General features: G+C 34.7%; 1 protein-coding gene across 1 annotated transcript; it reads right to left on the bottom strand.

Moving 5' to 3' along the window:
• Positions 1–210: 210 nt before the first annotated feature.
• Positions 211–21,975, bottom strand: ALX1 (ALX homeobox 1). The gene is made up of 4 exons (XM_077111534.1): positions 21,599–21,975; positions 18,352–18,656; positions 15,247–15,375; positions 211–842 (listed from the first exon to the last, which is right to left on the bottom strand). The coding sequence occupies exons 1-4, from the start codon at positions 21,822–21,824 to the stop codon at positions 522–524; spliced, it is 981 nt and encodes a 326-aa protein (XP_076967649.1). The 5' UTR covers positions 21,825–21,975; the 3' UTR covers positions 211–521.
• Between the last annotated feature and the right edge of the window lie 647 nt (positions 21,976–22,622).

Genomic DNA, 22,622 nt, shown 5'->3' with positions numbered 1-22,622 from the left:
TAAACTCTCAGCCACAGAGGTTATGCCCACGGCATCTTGGAGACAGAGGGGGAGTTAACTCCCAGAAACACCCGCTTCAACATTTACCTCACAGCTTTTGTATCTTGACATTTCCCCCAGTGCATTTCCTCCTTTATCAGGTATTATTTTCCAAGGGATTTCTTGTTATACAGAGTTAACATAAATCAATCTATAACAGAGGAATTTGTTTAATACATTTATTCTTTTAAGAAGTTGCATGATCATATTTCATTGACTCGTACAATAGAAGAAAAAACACCTTACTACTAAAACAGAGTTTGTGGGGAATGGTGCATGGTAAACCTATTTAGTCTTTGCAGAGGTTCATTCTTAAATTTTAATGTTAAATAATAACAACTATTCATTTAAGCTGGTCTCACTGTATATTGACCTTTGGCAATTCCACACACAGCAGCTTATTGTGGTATCCTTTAAATACGAGAAAAAAAAAAAGAATGTTTTACTGTGCTATTAAAAGAAAAATAAAAGAGTACTGTATGTTACATGGCCCAAGAAATATTGGCTGTGTGCTCCTTGGCTTTCATTCGAAGAACTGCAATACTGGAGGATCTCCTTTCAAACTCTGGCTTTGTTTCAAACGCATGTCCATTGGTAGCCCCCGTAAGGAGAGAGTCAGTAAAGAAATTGTTGAGGGGCACGTGGCTGAACTGGTTCTGGTGGTTTGAAAACCCTGTGTAACTGGAATCTGTCCGAGGCGAGTGAGAATAAGGTGTCATACAGGAGGAAGTGTCACGTGGCAACATGCATGAAGTAACCACAGAACCACCATTTGCATTTCCTGCCCACAAATTGTTCTGAATCTGGAATATATAAAACAACAAATATTACATTGACACGTTTTTGCTTCTGCTCTCTTTCGCTAAATTGTACGTAATAAATTTTGGGAACTGTGAATTGTTTACCCCTATTGGGTGGTCTATAATTACATTCTAAGTACATAAAACAATGACTGAAAAATTGTTATTTGAAGGATTCTTCCAATTTGTTATATTTTAATAGATCACAAAAAAAACCTTACTTGACCACATAAAATACTCTGAAAACATGTCAATCTCTTTAGTATTCTTTATAGAGTCATGATTTTTGTAATGAATCTGGAAGATTTAGTTGTGATTCATGACCAAGTCATGTAGTTAGAAAAGTGGTTTTAAACCATGGTTTTAAGTTTAAAGAGTTTTCGTCTTTCTAAACAAAATAACACAATTACATTTTTAAAAGTTCTAGACTTGGACTTTGTGTGGCAGTTTTTGTTGGAAAGCACTGCTGACATCAGACTGTTTGCTCTGTAAACACATTTTTGATCAAACTCATTTTGGAAAATGTTTGCCCTGTTATTGCTTTTTTTTTTTTTTTGTCTTATGGTCTTGAATAAATGGCTCTTTAAATTTGTGAAATTTTGACATCTCTGTTTGTATGTTTATATAGATATATATATTCTTTGATGTAATATGTGATTGAAATAGAAGTATAACATAAAGCAATCTTAAACTCTGCAACACGGACCATTATCAAATAATGAAGATACAGCAGAGAAAATATGCAAATGCGTATCACAGAATATTCTGTGAGTATAAAATAATATACAACATCTTATATAATGCTGAAAACTTTGGGCCATCATTTGTACCCAAGAAATTCATATTTTATATTATTAAGTCACTACAGAAAACAATTCAATAAAATATTACCAATAAGCACAAATTGCTCCGAAGATACTACTAGCATTTTTAAAAAACACTAAACAGATTTTGATAACATGAGTTTTAAATAGAGAGTATCTTAGACAAGCAATCTAAACAAGTAGAAAAAAAAAGAAAAAATGATCACATGCATTTCTGAGAAGGGCAGAGAAAATCATGGCAACTGGCATAGCTGGGAAAAATGAAAAAGAAAAATGTTGCACGGTAGAATAAGGGAGGGAAATACAGCCTTAGAAGATAAAATAGACAAACTGTATGTCTCTTTGCAAAATTATTATAACAGATTTGAATTATAACATAGCAGCAAAATATCTTTAAAAAAAATCATGGTTATAAGAATGGAATCAGTAACTTCCACACATATGCAATCAACATTTCTTATATTGATTTTTAATTAAAAAAAATTTTTTTTTTACATGGGCAGGCTCCGGGAATGGAACCTGGGTCTTTGGCATGGCAGGTGAGACTCTGCCACTGAGCCACCGTTGCACCACCCTTATATTGATTTTTGTCTCTGGTGGAATCTTACAACACCAAAACTTAAATCACACTTTCTATAGCAACTTATTTTCAATTAATGACAAAAATATGTTAATGAACCTCCACATCCCATTGGTAGAGAAATTAGAGATTACTCAAGAAAGGATCACATACCCAGTTTCAAAACTTTAAAAACTAATTTCGCCCCTCAGGACTTCACTGATTGTCAGGATGCTCATTTTGGAGTTGTTTTAAAAATACTTCTTTATTTAAATATAAACTGCTTAAAATCTATTAAATATGTATAACAATTTTCATATTTTATGAATATTTCATATTTTATGAATCCCTGAATTGTCACGAGCTATGTTGTTTTAATTTGGCTCACTCTACAATGTGCATTCCGCTTTAGCCAAAATAAAATGATCAGTGCCAGTAAGCACTGAGTTATGTTCCTCAGGCCAACAGGGAAGGCTGTTAATGCCATCACTCTTTCAAACTAGTTCTTCTAACTTGATCTGGGTGATTTTCCTCTGACATTCAATCAATCATTGTGTTACTCTGCAAAACCACAGTCACATGTCTCACAACTGAGCTTGTAGGAAATAAAAGTGAACTTGTTTGCTTATTTTTGAAAAAAAGAAATGAAAGGCAAAAATAGTGGTAGAGGAAGATTATTTACATTCTAGGTTTGTTAAAGGCTTCCTCAACTTTTAACTAGTGTTGCTAAAATACATGATTAAAATCACCCACTAATATTTCAAATGCATAGAAATATATGGATTTTATTAAAATACAGATTATTTGTTTTAAAATAATGAGTTTTTAACATTTCAGCATCAGTGCAGTTTTTCTTTCTCCACAAGAGGAATCATCAGTTATCATAAATATTAACTGGACCGTACATAAACAGATAGAGACAAATGCAAATCACAGAAATTTACGGAGATACCATGGGAAACAGAATTGTAGACAGCTAGTAAAAAGAGAAAGTAAGAAAAGGAAAGGAAAGGAAGAATCTATGAATGCAAACTAATATTTTCTCCCTAAAATAATTAACATTAGTCTTGCTATAAATTGAAAAAAAAATTCTCTATTTTCAATTACCTGGGAAAACATTTTTATTTTGATCAAAATTTATCTGGACATGATCAAGGAGGTTAAATGCATTATTTTGATCGAAGAATTTCTAACATAAAGACAGGTTGGTAAAGTAAGCTAGTACAGCAGTTTTTTAGTTTGGCTTGAGAAGGCATCCAAATATTTTGACAACTTGGACATTTATTCCCTGAGTGGAGATACCTTCAAACATTTTTATTAATATGTCCTATTTCTTTGATGTCTTTTTTCCCCTCCCTCTCTCCCTTCCTTTCTTCCTCTTTCCCTTCCTCCCTCCCTTCTTTCTACTTTTTTTTATATTTAATATTCTGACGTCGTCATTTGAGTTCAGTGATCTAGTTGGTTTCTATATTGAAAGATTAGATGCAAATCATAAGCATAGTATCTCCAGTGAGGTTCAGTTTTACTCCTTCTGAAGCACTGCCTCTGAGTGTAGAAATATTTGATGATAACAATCAAGATTATGATCATGATAGCTAATGGTTATTGATGAATTACCATGCATCAGGCATTAAATCAAATGCATCACTAACACATTTAATCACCGTCCCCGTTTTGTAGAAGGTGAAATTATGGAACAAAAAGTACCTTACCCAAGACTGCAAAACTCCAAAAACAGAGGTCAAATCTGAACCCAGGAAATCTTAGCAAATGCTATAATAACCTAAAACCTAGTTTTATGAGTTGAAATTATTAGTTATTAATTCTAACTTTGTGGGGTTCATGGGCTCTACTTTCTAAAAGCAAAATGCATTACTGATATGCACGATTGAATCTTCATCTTCATGCCTAGCAGAATACATTATAAAACCTTAATATAAATGTATCACATGAATGAAAACTCTCTAAAAACTTAAATGAATTAATCTATTTTGCTGGTTAGACAAACTTTATGGACTTCTTATACTAATACATATGAATTTCGTTTTATAATTTGAACTCTAGAATTGGCATACCATATAATCTTAACAGAAAGCATGAAAATTATATTCTTAGACTTTGCTGCCTGTATCTACCTGGATGGATTTTCTTTTTCTTTCAAACATCTGTTCTCTACCATAGATGGAGATTCTTATTCAATAAGCATAGGGTGTGGCTGGGGGCATTTGCATTAAAATAATGATAGTATAAATAATAATATGCATGCATGGAATTCTGAAAATCAACTAGAATTAGGAATCACTGTTGAAGTCCAAATTCTTCCAAATTAAAAACCCCTTGCATTTACACTTTCAATTAAAACCCTGAGAGATGCTCACATCCAGTAATAAGAAGCTCACCCATTCTTAAAAAAAAAAGAGTCCATTCTCTTTTGGAAAGCTCTGTAAAAAGTGAGCTGTTACTTTTCTCTACCTCTTATTTTTATTTCTATTCCTTAAAATGGTACAAAATAAGTATCATGCCTCTTCCATGGGAAAATTTTCAAATGTCATCAGGCAATTATTATACCACCCAGGTCTCTTTTCTCAGGGCTAAACATCTCCAGCCCTTCTAGCCATTCCACATATGGCATGGCTTCCAGACTCTGCACCATTCTGGTGATTCTCCTCTGAATATGCTGAACACTGTCAACACCCGTCACTCATCAAAATGCGGCATCTAAATTACAGTATTATATTCTAGATGTGGTTGGGTCACTGTAGGGAAACCATGGAAGGTCCAATCTTTGCTCTGGATCATCTACTATAAGATTTGGTCATGCAAAACTGTTGTTTGAGCTTGTGGTTAACTAAATCTACTGTGTCAAGGGGGTACACTCTACTGAAGCTTCCCCATCCCACCAATTCTGCCCTTACATAAGTAGTAATTTTGAACTTTGTGCTATAATCTGCAGGGCATTTTTTCTAAAACTGAATATTACATATTTGTCAACAAGAAAACCATACAAAATCTCACTCTGTGACTCATAAAAAGAAATATTATATTAGCAGCTAACTTCTGGAACGAAAAAATGCATTTTTCTTTCTAAATAGGATAACCACTATTCTTCATTTTTTTTTTTTGGACTATTTCACGGATCCCTAAAATGGCAGTGCCCTGCAGCAAATGATTTCTTGGGTGCTTTTGCAAGACTAACTGAATAATGTTCAAGGGCTTCAGAACCAGGAAAAACATTATTAAATATTGCCCACATTCTTCTTTCATGTGTGTTTACAAAAGGGGAAAAGGGATAGCCTTTCTTTACTTTTTTTTCTTCTTTGTTATGTTTAAAAGAAGTGGAGGACCTAAAAACATTCCATGTTTTAATGTGCTTTGCAATATTTTTTTAAAAGTCCTAGAAGTGTGTTCAAAGCATCGAACAGGGAATTTAACCAATTGCCTCTCATTAGCACAAATGGAAGTTTAGTTGACTTACTACACTCCACTTTGAATATTTGCTCCTTAACTTTTTCTAATCAAACAAAAAGTTAATACCTAATTATTCCATAACTTGGGAATTTTGAAACAGGGTTATTATTTTTTTTCTAGCTCCTTCCAAACTGAAGCAAGTTCATTTAACATTCATTTTTCTTCCAAGGAATTAAAAACTATAGATAGGAAGAAAAGGGTTTGTAATCAAAACTACAAAGAAAAATTTAAGATGGTTAAGTTGGTATATATTTGTAATATATTTGTGGATTTTATTGTAGTGAGTAGTTTTCAATACTTTTAAAGATACCTTTTAAAAGAAACAAGAGTTTGTTGGTCTTTGTCTTAGCTGCAAACTAGCATTGTGTGGAAAAAAAAACTCAAATAGTTTTGCAATAGTATTATGCATTCTATGTCCTAAGGTTAATGCTATTTAGGAGACATAGCCTATGAAATGTAATCTGAACTTAAGAAAATTGCACCATAAAAATACATAAGTAACAACCTTCTCTTAATATTAAAGCATGTCCCATTCAGCTACTTAACTTTTCTTTTTCTACTGAAACCAGTTTATTTAACCCTGCGTTTCCTCTTTATAGAGACTGCTCTACCCTTTCCCCTACCACCATCAGTACACACACACACACACACACACACACACTCTTCGTACACATACACACAGCCGTCATTCACACATATGTCATGTGTGCACAGAAACGCCACATTCACATCACATGCCCATGCACTTCTCTGTGGGAACTGAAAGTTGCTTTCAAAAGACAGAGATCAGGGATTCACAAAGAGTTACTTGTAATTGTAGCAATAGCCACATTACATTAAAATCCAAAAGTTGACTTTGGTTTTCCTCTTTGACAGAATGTTTATGTTAATTGACTACTCTGTATATTATTCAATACTCAGTAATAGGCTTATTAGCACATTATCACTTTATAATTTAATTTACCAGCATTTTATATGATCTCTTGAAAAAATGCAAACATTACTTTCTTCAAAAGCTGTTTGTTATTTTAAAGAGACCATTACATACTTTACTAGCATATTCCCTTCCTTTAAAACTGAAGGTGATAAAATATTAATAAGAATCATATGCTTAGCAAGTTGCAGATATTTTTAGCTGTTGACCAACTTTAAGGTCCCATTAACTTTTTTAGTTACTACATCAGTCGGTCAAAGTATTTCTATAAATAATGAATTCACTACTAGTGAATAAAACACACTGATGTTTTATCCACCTGAAAAAGAAAAAGAGGACAAATTAATTAAGCAGTGAGAACACCAACCAGACCATATTTTAGATGCTACTTGAGATAGAAATGGGGGCCATGTTTTCATCAGTGACTATTTATTGAGCCTAATTTTCACCCCAAAATTTTAAGGTGACATATAAAACATTAAATTTGGGGGAATCAATTTGTATTTCCAAAAGTCCAAAGGTATATTTTTCAATTATACTATTTAACTGGTGATCAGTAATAAGGAATTCATCAGAAAAAGATCATATATTAAATACTGACTGCCACTTTGATTTTTTTTTTTGTATGCTGTATGGTGGGGTCACGTTTCAATATTTTTCCATGTGAGTATCTCATTATTTCTGTACCATTTGTTGTATTTTTGTTTGTTTTATTTGTTTCTTTTGTTTTGGGGGAAGTGAATGGATTGGGAATCGAATGTGGGAACATGGCAGGTGAGAATTCTACCACTGAATTATCCTTGCACCCCCTACTTTGAATTTTTAATAAAATTTAAGTTTAAAAATGTGTACAGGGATTTGGAGCAACAGTGACTCTTCCATTAAAAAAAAAAAACACTACTAGTTCTAACAGACAGATGAGAGATAATCAGACAAGAAAAACTGATTCGCAGAAGAATAAAAGTATATATCATCTGTTAATGTAAAAACTTAATGCACTAAGAGAAGAAAAACTGGTTTGCAGAAGAATAAAAGTGTATATCATCTGTTAATGTAAAAACTTAATGCACTAAGTCACATAAGAAATATTAATGTCTGGAAATTTTCAGAATAACATCAGATAAAGATTTAGATTTTTGTATTATTCAAATAGTATCTGAGAAATGCTCCTAGGCAAACAAATAAGAAACATCAATAACATTTTAAAATTTTCCTTCAGTGTTGGATGTGTTCTTAAATTTTGTATTAATTATGATCATAAAAAAGATCTATAGGAAATTTCACCATTCGTGTCTTAAAATAGAACTTGTCAAATCAACTCATTTAAGAAGGGAATAAAACAACAATGCCTAACATTTCCTATTTTACGCATTATTATTAAACAACTATTAGATGGAGTTTTCCCAACATTTGACATGTTATTTTTCATGTATTTCAATAAATGTACAATAGCTGTTTCTAATTCATCAGTGCCTGATTGCATTTAATGACACAGAACCCTTACTAAAATAAAATTCAGTCTCAAGAAACAAAGATAAAAATGTAAATTAAATTTTCCTTGTGCATAAAAAAGTTCTGCTATGAATCAAATATGCACATACTTTAATTTGCACAGAATATTTTTTAGTTTTAGAGATTTCCACTTTGAGTCGTATATGAAGTTCAAACTTAGGCTCGGAAACCTGACTGAACTGTTAATCTTCTATTTCTGTTAACTATGTAGATAGAATTTTTATGTGTGTATGATTTTAAAATCAACTGTGAGTTTATGCAAATTTTATATATTTAATGCTCAGTGAAAAAATAGAACACAAAAAGCATAGACATTAGATTTAATAAATACGACATACATAAAATCCTATATTAGTGTATATCATAAGGTCTACATTAACAACAATAGCTGCAGATTTTAACCATGGACCTGTTCTCAGACTTCCCAGGATTTGAGTTCTTAATTCATATCCCCCCACCCCAATTCTTCTTCACCACTCTTTTCCTGTATGTAGGTTTTTATATCTTTAAGCTAACTGTGGCATTCTTCAATAATTTATTTTTATATATTTATTAGCATTTATTTTGTTAATCTATTGAATTACTGATTTACTCTTTACTTTTAAAAGGTAAAGTACTATGGCTAATTTGTTTAAAACAATGCTTTTACAGTGTCATCTATTAAAAAGCAAAATTATATAGCTGTCATTACTGTGTAGAGTCATTAAATCACATTAAGTCAGAATATTATGATTCTCAAAAGCAAGCCTAATTATTTTCATAATCTAAAGCAAGAATTTGCTTCATTTCTATTGGAGGATACTTTTTGTCTGTATCTCTTCAAATTTTGTAATATTTTATTTGTTTGTAGTCAGCTGTACTTTCACCTAATGAATACTGACAAAATTTGTCTCATACTCTACAAAACTTACATATATGAAATGTCTTATACATATTTATATATATACTTATACATTTTTTAAAACAAGCAACTTTGCCTATTATAAAAAACTTAATTATACATATCTGAGTAATATTTAACTATCTTGTTATACGACTCTCAACTTTAATTATTCACGCTTTAACAAGTTGCATATTTGCAACATCCATATGACTTGTTGTCCTAATCATTGTGGCATTTTTGTCCCTGCTCAATCCAAGAGAAGTTTCACTGTATCGCATATGAGCATCCCACTGATTGCTTCATAAACATGAAAATGTGCATTATAAAATGCATCAAGTATAGCCATATTACTAACACTTTTCAAAGGTTTTGGTCTATTTCCTTCAAGTATTTTCAAAAAAATAAGATTGATAAAAATGCAAAACTTTCTCAAAAGATAAAAAAATAAAATAAAAAGAGGCTCTACATGCCTCCAAAGTGCTAAACCATAGTGGTTTGAATGAAGTAGAGTTCTGTATTCCTCATTTAGCTTAAGTACAGAAATTTAAGGTTATTATAGAAGCTGGTGATGAAAGAAGGGTGGAATGAAGAATATCTTCAAAAATCACTTTTGTGGGCAGGCCACAGTGGCTCAGCAGGCAAGAATGCTCACCTGCCATGCCAGAGCACCCGGGTTCGATTCCCGGTGCCTGCCCATATTTAAAAAAAAAAAAAAAAAAAATCACTCTTTTGGAGAAACTTAAAAATTTCATTTAAAAATGTGTAATTATAAAACTGTATAATTATAATGCTTGAAATAGAATTTGTTAAATTAGAAATGTTATACAGCCTCAAACTGCGGTTTCAATTATGTCAAGGACTACAAATTACTTATAACTTGAGTCCAACTCTTGGTATGATCAAACTTGTGGTGACATATATTTGTAAAGTTTTGATTAAACAACAAAGTCAAAATAGTGTGTGTGCCTTTATACATTCGGCAAACAGAGATTTAGTTAGGAGTCTCACTTCGTTCAAACTTCATTCAAAATTTTGGTGGGAAAAAAACTGCAACGCTTTTTTAAATGTTTTGATGAAAATATTAATTTCAAGAGAAAATAACCCTAGAGAATTGAAAATATACTCAAACTTTCCCAAAGTTATCATATTTGGTTGTCCTAATTTAAACAAGAAAGTATATTTAACCTAATTTGATCTTCCCCTAGTTATAATGACCAAAAGAAATCCCTAAATTTACTCAGATTGAATTAGCTTAAATGCTATAGCCAAGAGATTTCTCAAACCAGTTAGCTACCTCCCTACTGTAGAACAAAATTAATTATGACTAATGCTTACAATAGAATTTCTTCTAATTTCCAAGCGCACATTATGTACTAGGCAATGCTCTAAATATTTTGTATATATTATCTTGTTTAATCTTCACAAATATCCTATGAACTTTTCTCCCCATCTTATAAACGAGGAGAAACGTTCCAAGAGGTTAACTGATTTGCCAAAGCTCTGAAAATTATTAAGTGGCAGAACCAAGAATTGAAACCAGGAATCTCTTACTGTAAAACCCATGGTCACTACATTATCTTCTGAGCCTCACCAAACCCCAGGATTGAGTTCCATAGACCATAAGCACCATGCTATATCATTTGGATATCAACTCAGTCTGCGCAATAATGGAAAAATCATTATCATCATCAACCACACCACCAAATCAACAGCACTTCCACTTTACAAATGAGGAATCTGTGGATCTATGAAGTCAAGGGACTTACCTAAAGTTACTCAGCTAGTAAGTAATAAAATTAATGCTCATGTAATCCAAACCAAACCTAGTGGCATGAAAATAATATTCCTTGTAAGAATGAAGGATAGCATATTCCAGAAAATGTTTATACCTTAACAAAATGTTTTATTCTCCAGAATATCTCAAAAGGTCTTTTGGTTTTGCTATTATTTACATCATTTTTGGTTTGCTGGGTCTAGTTAGCACCAATAAGTGTTTACAGCATTTAGTATAAATATCACCTAGTTTGTAAGCTCCACAAAGCTGGAGATTTTGTTTGTATCATTCATGTATCCTTAGTGCCTAAAACAGCACTTGGATTATATTTGTTGGATAAAATGCAAATAGCAATGGAAAAAAGAAATTAAGCTGAAAGTGTAAATTTTAAATTACTCTTTTAATCTGAGACCTAAAGAAAAAATTTACTGCCTAAGACCACAGAACTGGTTAATAACAGATTTTTCTGCTAATTTTCCAACAGTTGTTTTGTGGGAAATTGATTGATTTTTGTTTTACAATGTACTCCTGCATAGATATTGAAGTGAAGCAAACTTTTCCACAAGCCTTCAGTGTATTTGTAATTTGCTTGATCCTGTGGTGATACAAAGATAAGTAAGAACTGAATCTCTTTTTAGATACTCCACAATGTAAATGGAGAGGCTGATATAAATTACACAACCTTCACAATGTAAGCAAGTAAATGATGTGCTGATTAAGGAAGGATTCAGAGGAGACTCTGTAGAGAAGATAAGGTTTAGGTGAGGGGAAAGGAATTCAATATAGAGGAACAGATTCAGCACAGGCAGTGAAAGTGATTTTTAAAATGACGTGGGTTGAAGAACATCAGATAGTTTCATTTAGCTCAACTGCTGCAAACAAAAACTGATACAGTGGGCCAAAATACAGGACTTTAAAAGAAATGATAATACTTTTCAGTGCTTTAAAATATTCTAGCTTGACATATATTACCAGCCCCATAAAAAATCCTCAATAGTATCTCATTCATATTGAAACAAACTTCTCACTTTCTTATGCTTTGAGTAATTATTTTGTAAATTAAAAATGTAGGAGGCATTTTCACTTTTCAAACTAATGTGATGTTTTGGTGTCAAAACTGAACTACTTCATTCTCTGTGGTGGCTTAAGGTGATAATGGTGCTTAAAGAGCACTGGACTTCTGAACTCAGGAAATCTGGGCTCAAGTGAGCTAATGGCTATAAGCAAGAAGCACAGTGCCTGGCTTAAAATAAGCCCTGAAATGCTAGTTATTATTTTTACTATTGCTGCTGTTGTTACTATAATGAAGACCAGTTGCAACAAAGCATTTAGAAACATCTCAGAAAATATTAGTTACTATTTCTACATAAAAATATTATATATTATACATACATATATTTGTGCAAGGTAAGGTTAAAGTATTCACACTGAGCAGGCCTGCAGAGATTATTTTCTAAGTCATCTTGGTTTTCATGCATTTCTCTGTATGGTTTTGCTTTTCTGCCACACTGTTAATTCTTTATTACTGTCCTGCCTCCAACAATTTTCTTGTTTGCAACTTTTTTTTTTAATGATTAATGCTTTATTTCTTTAACCAGTAACAGAACAAATTCAATGTCTTATTGCAATTTTATTGTTGGATTCTATATTCTGTCATTATAAACTTCTGTTTTCAAGCCATATGATAAAAGAACTTTCTTTTAGGCTGAAGCTTGGGAGACGTGATCTTGGCGTGATTTTACTTTAAACAAACTAAAGTATGTTCAAGTGAGCCACATTTTTTAAAGCTCAAACAGAATTTCCCTCTGGCATTATCCAATATCTGTACTGGGAAGAGGGATACACTTGATTTCAGAATTTCTGGCAACCATTCATTAAAATAATTTAGCAATATAGAAAGGTTATAGGGGTTGTAGAGTATTGCTTTTTATTACTGTTAATGAAATGCACTGTTAAAAATAACATATGCTTCGTGTTCCCATGTTTAAATTAGGAGGTGGTATTACCAATGAATAAATTATGATGAAGCCAGAGAGAATTAGTGCAAAATTCCCATTACTTGTAAGAAGAATTTTTTAAATTAATCCTTCTTTGTTGGAACGAAACAGGCTGTCAAATGTGTAATTTGATTGTACCATTTCCTGTGCTGCTTTAGGTACTAGGTCACCTCATTCTGCTAATCAGCAATATCTAAAGCTTAGAGGCACAATAACATGGTGGCAAGATGACCCTGGAGAAAATAAAACAGAGTGCCGAGTCAGAGCATACCAAGTCAGACAAATATAAAGCTATAGAGATGAATAGATGACAGGTCCTATCCTGAATGCTTTATGCTATGTTGAAGAAGAAAGAGGAGTCAGAGATAAGGAAAATAACTGTAAGGAACAGAGGAATGGAAAATAAAAAGAGGGTTGAAAAGGAAAGGAATGAAGATTGAAAGAAAATAATGCAAAAAAGACATCACAGTAAAGCGCTGAGATCAACTTATCAATAAGGTTGTTTAAAGTCAATCTGAAGGGCTCATCATTCAAGACTGTGCTATTTACAAAGTCATCACAGTCAAGTAGCTCAAAATCATGTAAAGCTTATGCAGTCTCAATTACATTTTTCTACTGTTATTTCACTGGTTGTAGGTACAGTTCCTGTTCCCGTGAACTAAACTGCAGACTCGAAAAGTGCAACCGGAGCCTTCTGATCCTCTGATACTAATTTATTAAACACTCAAAAACTATTCTCTGGGAGAGACAGTCTATGCCTGGGTTAAGACCTTGCACTTGGGAGCCAGATTGCCTGCAGTCAAATTTGGGCTTCATCCCTAGTGAAACTGAATAAACATCTCCCCTCTCTGCGCCTCCGTTTCCACGTAAATTTGTTGTGGGGACTGAATGCTTACCAGAATGGTTCCTGAGACATAGTTTAAGGGCAACAGTTGTGCTGACAATGATATTCTCAGGATCATGCCAAACACATGAAGACACAGCGGTCACTGCCCTTGTGGAGGTAACAGCCTATAGGGGAGGCATCCTCATAGCTTTTTGTTTGAACTAAGGCACTCAAAAATATTTGGTGAATTAAATTTTATTTGCCATACGATGATGAGTCATCAGGAGTGTATGCATGCTTTTAAACTGGAGAAAAATATAATGTACCTGCTCTACGATAAACTGTAAGAGAAATAAGATTCTTTTTTATAGCAGATGTGGGACATTATTCAAAATGTACCAGTTACTTTAGTTTTCTAGCAAACTGGATGGGAAAAACTTAATCTCAACAGCCCTTTAATGATTGTCCTGTAAGAAGCTGTGATGTTGGATCTATTCCTTAGGTCAACTGGGCCTCGTTTCCAAATGACCAGTTGAAATGGAGGGGTTGGTCCCTAGGACTCTTTTTAATACAAATATTACATTAATAAATTTGGTGAATTTTTCTGGAGGGGTGAAATTCCCAAGATAGGTTGTTAAGGATTATAAAAGGCATAAGAACCCAAGGATAGTGGAAAAGCACAGGACTGAATTCACTCTAATGGGGTTTGAATTTGCAGTTAAAGAAAATATATACTTTTAAGCTTGGGCCTGTAAAGATCTAGTTACTGAACTATCAAGGGATTAACCATATTTAGCACATGTGCTTCATCTGAGTTTTCAAAGTGATCTCATCAATGCATATCATTAAGCAATAAGGAATGAAATAATGGATGGCTTGTCCTTATGATGTTCATGTTGGTTATCATTTTTCAAATGTATTCTGAACATCGTTATTCAGTATTAGGAAAAATGATACCCAATTATAAAGAAGAAATATATTTTATTCATATGCTTTACAAATTATGAAAAATATTCTTTCTATATCAAAGAGAGCTTCCATTATGAAAGGGAAGTATTCTTTTACATAATAAAAATTTTTAATTCTGTCTAGCATTAATTCTATCTAAGTTTTAAGCCATAAAGCTCTAAATGTATCACTGAGACAATGAGCAACTTCAATTCTAAAAGGACCATATCAGAAAAGAGAAATATTTTTAAGTAGAACTGAAAGTTCACAAGGCACATATGATGGGGTATGGTTAGAGTTTATAAAAAAGATATCACAGAGATAGCATGCCAGGTAATGCTTCGTTTATTTTTAAAATTAACATAGGAAGAGTCTGAATAATTAGAATGTATAGTAATTAAAAGACATAAGATCGAATGATGTTATTTCATTTACTACAATGCATAACTGATCTAAAGGTAAGAAAACCTGAAATACTTTTAAATGAATGGCTATAAAGAAAATAATATTAAAATACTTTATAAAATTAAAAAAAAATTAACAGACATGGACAAAGTCTTCTAGAGGTTAAAATTTTCATTCTTGACTATTAGATATAATAAAATCAATGCTAATCCTTTCAAGAATTTATAAATTGTTATCTACTTTTCTTGCTCAGTTTTCCGCATAGTTTTTACCATACCTGTGGATAGCTGTCAGTCCTTGGCAAAACTGATATATCATAGGTGGCAGCAAAATGGCTTTTGGCTTGTTGTATTTGGCCATAACGTTCTCTTTTTCTCCACTTGGCCCTTCGATTTTGAAACCAAACCTAATTTTTAAAAATTAGGAATATACAATAATGCAAATGTGATGTTAGGAGACTTTAAATCAGAAAGGTAGTCTAGGTCAACAAAATTACTAACAGAATAATTTATTTATCTCAGAAAACGCTTGCAAATTTTATTTTCCCTTGTACCCTGACTTGATAAGTAATGAACCCAGGAACAACCTACTTTAATAAAGCAAGGATAATTTCAGCAAATTTATTTAATATGTCTGAGTCTTGGTTTTCTCATTTATGGAAAATAAAAAGGAATTAAAATATATGATCTTGAAGACTCTGTATATCCCAAAGTATCATGGATGACCCTTCTCTAAAATAAGATGCAAGACTGGGAGACATTTATAACTTCCAAGTTTGGGGTTGTATAACCAAATTAATATCTGGGTCAGTTTAAAAAAAAATTACCTTTAAAACATGTCACAAAGTTCACTCTTCTGGGTTATAACCATACTTAGATAATCTTATAAAATATTAGCCATAAGGATTACATCTAAAACTTACGGCAGAAGAAATACGGGACTATTTAGAAACAGAAAAACATTAACATTATATATGATATTAGAGTATGATAAGGATAAATACAAAATTGGATCATCTGAAATTGAAGTTTAGTTTTAAAATATACAAATGCAATTATTATATAAATGACACCACTTATAGCATTTATTTCCCCCTTTGGAAAATGCTCAGAAGCACTTACAGGTAACATAAATAATAAAAGAAATAAAATTATCCTGAAAGTCTCTGAGCTAGTGTGGTCTCTATGGGGTCACTAAGCTATCTTCCACAATTTCTCTAATTACATATGAGAAATACTTATCCTAACAATCATCTTACTCAAAGGATTAAATATGCATTAATTCACACTTGTAGCTCTCCAAAATCTTCATTTTAATATTTCGATGTATTAAAGAGTGATACAGAATATTATATGTTAGATATGCATAATTGTATGCAGTTCGAGTGGACATTATATAAGCAGCTTTCAGAAAGTGCTTCATCTTAGAACTATATTCAGGTATAAAATATATAGGAAAGTAGCTGGAAATCAAGTTTAAAAATGCAAATTGTAAAAAGTCTTTCATTAAAATTTGCTGGAGATTTTCACTCTTTGTCACACGCAGTTCTAATCTGTATCTTCATCTTCACAATCACGGTGCCATCAGTTTAATGTTAAAGTGCTGGCTTGCAGCTCTAAGAAGGCGTTTTGAAGAATTTCCAGCAATCAAAACAAGGCAGAGAGAGGGAGAGCTACCTGTTCAGCATGGTTTCTTAGCACACTCTTGGTAAATGAGTCTTTTCCATTATGCCCAGAGCTCAAGACAACAACAACAAAATAAAACAAAAATTATTTTCTCGCTGTCTCCACACACAGGCCCCAGGAGCATAGGAAGGGAATGTAGTAATGAGGTTTTTTTGGTTTTTTCTTCCATTGGCAGAAGGGCCTTGACAATATCCTTAAAATGGGTGCCAATTACCACACTGATGTGAAAAGCAGGGAAGAGAAAAATCTGAGTAAATTAGGTTCAGGCTGGCTCTCTGTGCATGTTCTTCAGAGAAAAATTAATCAGGACTTGATGAAATGTTAGGGGGAAAACATGCGCTGATCATTCTGCATGAAACATATTTTTCTATGGTTACAAGTATAACTAATTTAAATATATAGACACAAGACAAAAAAACACACATGCAAGACTCATGTTAATATTTGACAATTCTAAAAATCTTTGTTACCATCAACTTCCTTTATATTTACTTCCTGAACTAAGATAAAGTAACCATTTGCCTCCACAAACTCAAGGAAAAATCTGCTGCTTGTTATCCCTGTGCTGCCAGATGTTGTCTTTAATGATGTAAGGGCCTTACAATGGCTTAATCTTAAGAAGGAATACTGTTACTCCATGCAGAACAAAAATGTTCACTATTTTATTCATTCCTCTATTCTAGCAGTTCATGGGAATTACAAAAATGTAAATTTTTCTCTTTATAAAGGTGAAACACACAAAGTAAAAGCCCAATTCTTCTGAGTTATGTTACATTTACTACTTGGAAACTAATAAAATAGAGTTAAAGAACAGAAAATCTAGTAAACATAAGCCTAAGAGGTGGAATTTTACCCAGTATGACTTTTATTTTTCAAATTATTAAAGAATGTAAGTATACTGAATCATCCAATATGATCATATGAATTCAGTTCATAAATACAACAGACTATATTATTTCTACTGCCTCCGCAAAAAATATAATTTATCCAGATTTTAAAAATTATAACAAATAAGTATGTGGTGGCAACTATCATGACTAGAAAAATATAAATGATATGATATGTCTTTAATTTGTATAAGTAAACATCATGTTATACCTAACAATTGGGTATTTATGCGATTACTTCATTTTTCCGTCCGTTATATTAAAACCCCAACTCCAATGAAATTTAAAGTTTATCTGCTATTATATAGCTAACTAACAAATACATGGAATATAACCTAAAAAGAATCTCAATGTTTGATAAAACAGAAAAACAAAATAAAATTCATCTATTACTAGATAGATAGTTATAATTCTGACTCTCGCCCATTAAAACACTACGTTTTAAAAATCAGGGTTATTTTAAATACTGTCACATCTATCCCCAAGTTCACCCAATTCTTTCTTCTCTGATATCCCTTTCACCAGAATCATTCAGGGACTGTTACAGCTGTTCATGTCCCATATCATACATTGCCATATTCTGGTCTCTTTAAATAATTGTTCATTTTTATGCCTATGTAATATAACTCACCCCCCCCATCTTGATCGGTTGTCAAATTCTTTGCAAGTAAAAGTAATTTTAGTGGATCTGCATGTATACATTATCATACATCGTCAGTCCCAGAATCAGTTTCTATTTTTGTGGCAAGATGAATTATCCAGTTATTCTAGCATTACGTCTTCCCTGTAAGGTCTCTTTGTAGCTCCTACCTGGACTCTGGCCTCAGTGAGCTCTGTCCTCAGAGCAAGCTGTTCTCTGACGTAAACATCCGGGTAATGGGTTTTCTGAAAGACCTTCTCCAGCTCCTCTAGCTGCAAGCTGGTGAAGGTGGTTCGGTGCCTTCGCTTCTTACTGCTGGATACGTTGCTGTCGCATTTATCCCCAAGTTCATCCAGTTCTCCCTTCTCTGGTATCCCTTTCACAGGAGACATCCGGAGACTGTTACAGCTGTCCATGGCTCTGTTCAGTTCAGTGTGAAGAGGCTGGCCTTCCACTTTAGTGATCCCGTAGTTCACTGTACCCAAAAAGGGGGAAAGAACACTTCTCAGGATTGTGAAACAGCTCCGTGAAGGGATTAAACTGAAGTCATTTAGAGCATCAGGAAAGCAATCTGCTAATGATTTACTGTGCCAGTGCTAATCCAATCATCACATTATGTTCAATTATTATTATTTCACTGTCGGACAGGTTGGAACAACATTTTAAAAAATATTGTACAGGGAACTCATAATTTTCCAAAATTCTCAGTTCTATTTTACAGAGTTGAAGGAAAGTCTATGCACATATAATCAAATTAAGGTAGTCATATTAAAAGAAAGATGCTCTAGACTTAAAAGAGAAACTTAAGTGGCATGATTTCTGAGAAGTGAACCAAATTTAATTTAAGTAATATATTTATTGACAGCGGACAAAATGAACATACTTACATAACTCAGGAAAGGTATTTCAATTTTAAATGATATCTGTAAACCAAAATCCAAAAGCTTCTTAAAAGTTATGTTCCCCAGTCACACAAAACCTATGGGCTATATATAGATTTAAGACGTGGTACTATTTCCATTTCATTTTTAATATCTTGATTGTATATTCTCATCTGTTAAAGTTCTTTTAAAAGTGATCTACTAAATGAAAAAATGATTTACATATCCATTTCTGGAAGTGCTTTCTATAAAAAAAGAACAAGACATAAGCAATTTCTTTTTCTTAAAACCTCATCTTGTGGCTCTTTCTTAAGAGTTATATTTCTGTTTATAACTTAAGAAATAAGTTTTATGAGGGATAAAAAGCTTTATTTTTCCTTCTAGTAAAGCACAGAAATTAAAACATCTATTAAGACATTACAGAGGATGGCATCTGGCATTCTGTTTAGGGATGTTTTAATTTCAGTAATTTCCTTCAGATTTGATTGCATACTCGATGATATAAAACAAAATTGTATCAGATAATGCCACACACACACACAAATACAACGGATGCACATGATGAAACGGGGAGCATTTTTTTTTAAAAGCAAGTAAAGTATATCCACTCAGGGCAATATTTCAAATGCTCTGCCATACTTTTTAAAAGTTTGTTTCTGTTTTCAAGTTATCCCCCATAACATATTTCTGCAATTGGTTTAATCGTTATACAAACATATCCAAGTTTAACGCCTTTATAACTTGAATTCCTGTTTTGGTGGAAGCCAATAGATTTCATGCAAAGGAAGATGTTATGGAAAACTAAATATAAAGAAGAGGCATGACTGATTAACAATACGGTTTTGTCTCCGTGGGCAGAGTTAAATGGGGAAGTGCGGCAATTAGCCTCGGGATGGGGGGAGGGGAAGCAGCATTGAAACCAAGTATATGTCCGGAGAAAGACGGGATTTTTCCTAAATTAAGCGAACTCTGCCTACATTCAACTTAATTAATAGTTCTCTTTTGAAATAGATCTCAGTCCTGTGAGCTTCGTGTAAAAATTAAGGAAGAGCTCAAAATCATATTAAATTACCCATCTCAAAATCATATTAAATCACCCATTTCTTTTCTTATATTGGATTACCGACAATTTAAAATATGGTCATTGAGTCCAATCCAGCAGTCAACACAGAACATTACAGAACCATTTCTTTAAAATCCTGTCAATTGCATTAACTTTTTGTATATATCTAGGAATTCCAAAATTAACAGATACTGTGCAGTCTCAAATACATCCAGCATTCCAAAAATTCAGTGTAGTTAAAAAAAATTGATTGTATCTTTTCCAAGTAAATTTATGAAACGACTTAGTTGACTGCTTTCTCCGTTATTTGCCCCTTTCTTTTTGTTTTAGCTTGCAAGCCAAAAGTAACTTGCAATGTTCAATAAAATAAATACCAAATATAGTTTTCAAACCGTATTTGGAAAAATAAAAAAAATACTTTTTTTGTACAAAGCATTTAGAAAATCAGCGTCTTCAAGCCAGTACCTTGCCAGATTTTGAAATTTCATTAAAATAGGGGGCGGGAGGCTTGTTGTAAATATTTCACACTTAATTCGTTTGTTATTTCAAAGCAACCCTCTCCTTACAGCTTAACCGTGGAATATATACAACGATAAGGAAAAGCCCTCTTGGAACTGTAAACTTGCTTTAGCTGTCGCGATCTGAAATAATAGGTTTGTATAGGGTTACAAGACAGAAAAGATAGATGGTTTGTTTTGATAACATTTTGACTTCAAGATACTTGGGCATTCAAAGTTGAAGATTTCACCCAGAAGCATTCCGAAAGGCTTCTTGGGTGACTTTTAATGTGCGGTCAGAAAAATAGACAATGCCAAATCCGGGAGTGAGTGATTATATCGGAGATTCTTCGCCCGAAGCTACTTAAAGTGATTCGGCGTGAAACAGACATTTATGTGTGTTCTATTGCAAACGCAAAGAAGTAGAAATCACAGATTCATATATACTAATGTAGCAGCTCTCCAACTTCAGAAAGAAAAATATTGCCGAGTCATGGAACATTTTTTTTTTTTAAAGGAGGTTTTTCACCTAAAACAACTCAAAGTTTTCTTACTCGTGACGACAGTGACGTGCTCAAACTAGCTGTGATGGATTTCGGCTCCGCCCGCCCGGGCAGCTCGCGGACAGAGGAAGCGTGCAGTCTCGACTCAATTACGCCCTACTTAACGCCCCAGCAGTTTGCGCCGGGGTCCAGGAGGGTGGAAGCACGAGACCCAGAGGGGATAAGACCCGCAGCGAAAGGGGAACCGCGCTGAGGACACCCGGCGCCCAAATCCTTCCCTGGCTCTCCTAAAGCCTTCTGCGGCCGCAACCCCGCTTGCGGCAGCGCGCCCCGTTCCTCTGCCTTCCTCCGCCCTCCACCGCTCTCGCTCCCTCTCTCCTGCCTTCCTCCCTCTCCGCCCGTCCGGAACGGCCCCCGCACTTGCGGTGTGCGGAGGAGCTGCCCCGGCTCGCGAGCGGGCGCGGGCGACTCACCGCTGCTGTCCTGACAGGGTGAGGTCCTCTCCAGGCGCACGGGATGCTCGGAGCGGGCCAGGGGCCCAAAGGCCTGCACGCATTTGCCTGCCGACGCTTTGCTGTAAAAGGACTCATTGTCCAGCGTCTCCATAACGTGCTCCAACGCGCCTCCTGCGCCCATGTAAAAGTCACTGTTTTTACTCGGAGGGCTCTTGAGGGCAAACTTCTCGCTCAGAAACTCCATAATCCTGGAAGATTGTCGCGGAACTCCCGGGGCGCGGAGGCTGGAGGGCGCTGGGGGAGGGAGCGAGTGGGCGGGAGGAGGGAGGGACGCACCGGGAGGGAAGGGAAAGCGAGCGCTGCGGCGCCGACCACTGCCCGGCTCGCAGCCCTTTAACACGTCCCGGCTGGAGAGGGGGCACCCGAAGTTGCTTTTATATCTTGAAACTCAGCTGGGCTCCTACGGCAACCTCCCAGTTCTAATGAATATGAAAATAGGCAGGCGACTAACTCCACCCCGGGCCCCCTCCGCCCCCACCCAACCCCCCACCTCCCCCACTCACCCGGCAGGGCGCGTCCAGGCCTAGGTTAGACAGATAGCTCCAGCTCAGACAAATGCCAGGAGGAACGAGGCCCCGACATCCAGAAACATTGTCGCTGCAACAGTGGACTGGCATTTCGGAAGTGCTCGGTGAGATCGCAAGCAGTTAACCCTCCATTCCCCGCTCACTGAGCCCTCCCGGGCCGCCCTCTGGGCCGCGGGTCCCCACCCTGCCCCCACGCCGGCCACTCACTATCAGAAAGATTTAGAGGCGTCTTAAGAACTTAAAAGGAAGTATTGCCTTAAAGGGCTTTCGTTTCATCCGTAAATCGTTTCCGTGGAAGATCCATATTAATCCCAAGCCCAAGAAGCCGGATACACTGGCCCTTATTAACTGAGACGACCGTGGTAGAGGGGCGGCTCCTGCTTCTCACGCCCGGGAGCTCGGCGTCCCGGGCGCGCTGGGCGCTTTAGGAGGCTGTGACCTTTCCTTCCTCTTTG

Source organism: Tamandua tetradactyla, chromosome 7 (genome assembly GCF_023851605.1).
Source record: "Tamandua tetradactyla isolate mTamTet1 chromosome 7, mTamTet1.pri, whole genome shotgun sequence".
Taxonomy (NCBI): Eukaryota; Metazoa; Chordata; class Mammalia; order Pilosa; family Myrmecophagidae; genus Tamandua; species Tamandua tetradactyla.
The sequence above is the reverse complement of the archived record's forward strand: the minus strand, read 5'-3'. Positions and strand labels throughout refer to the sequence as shown.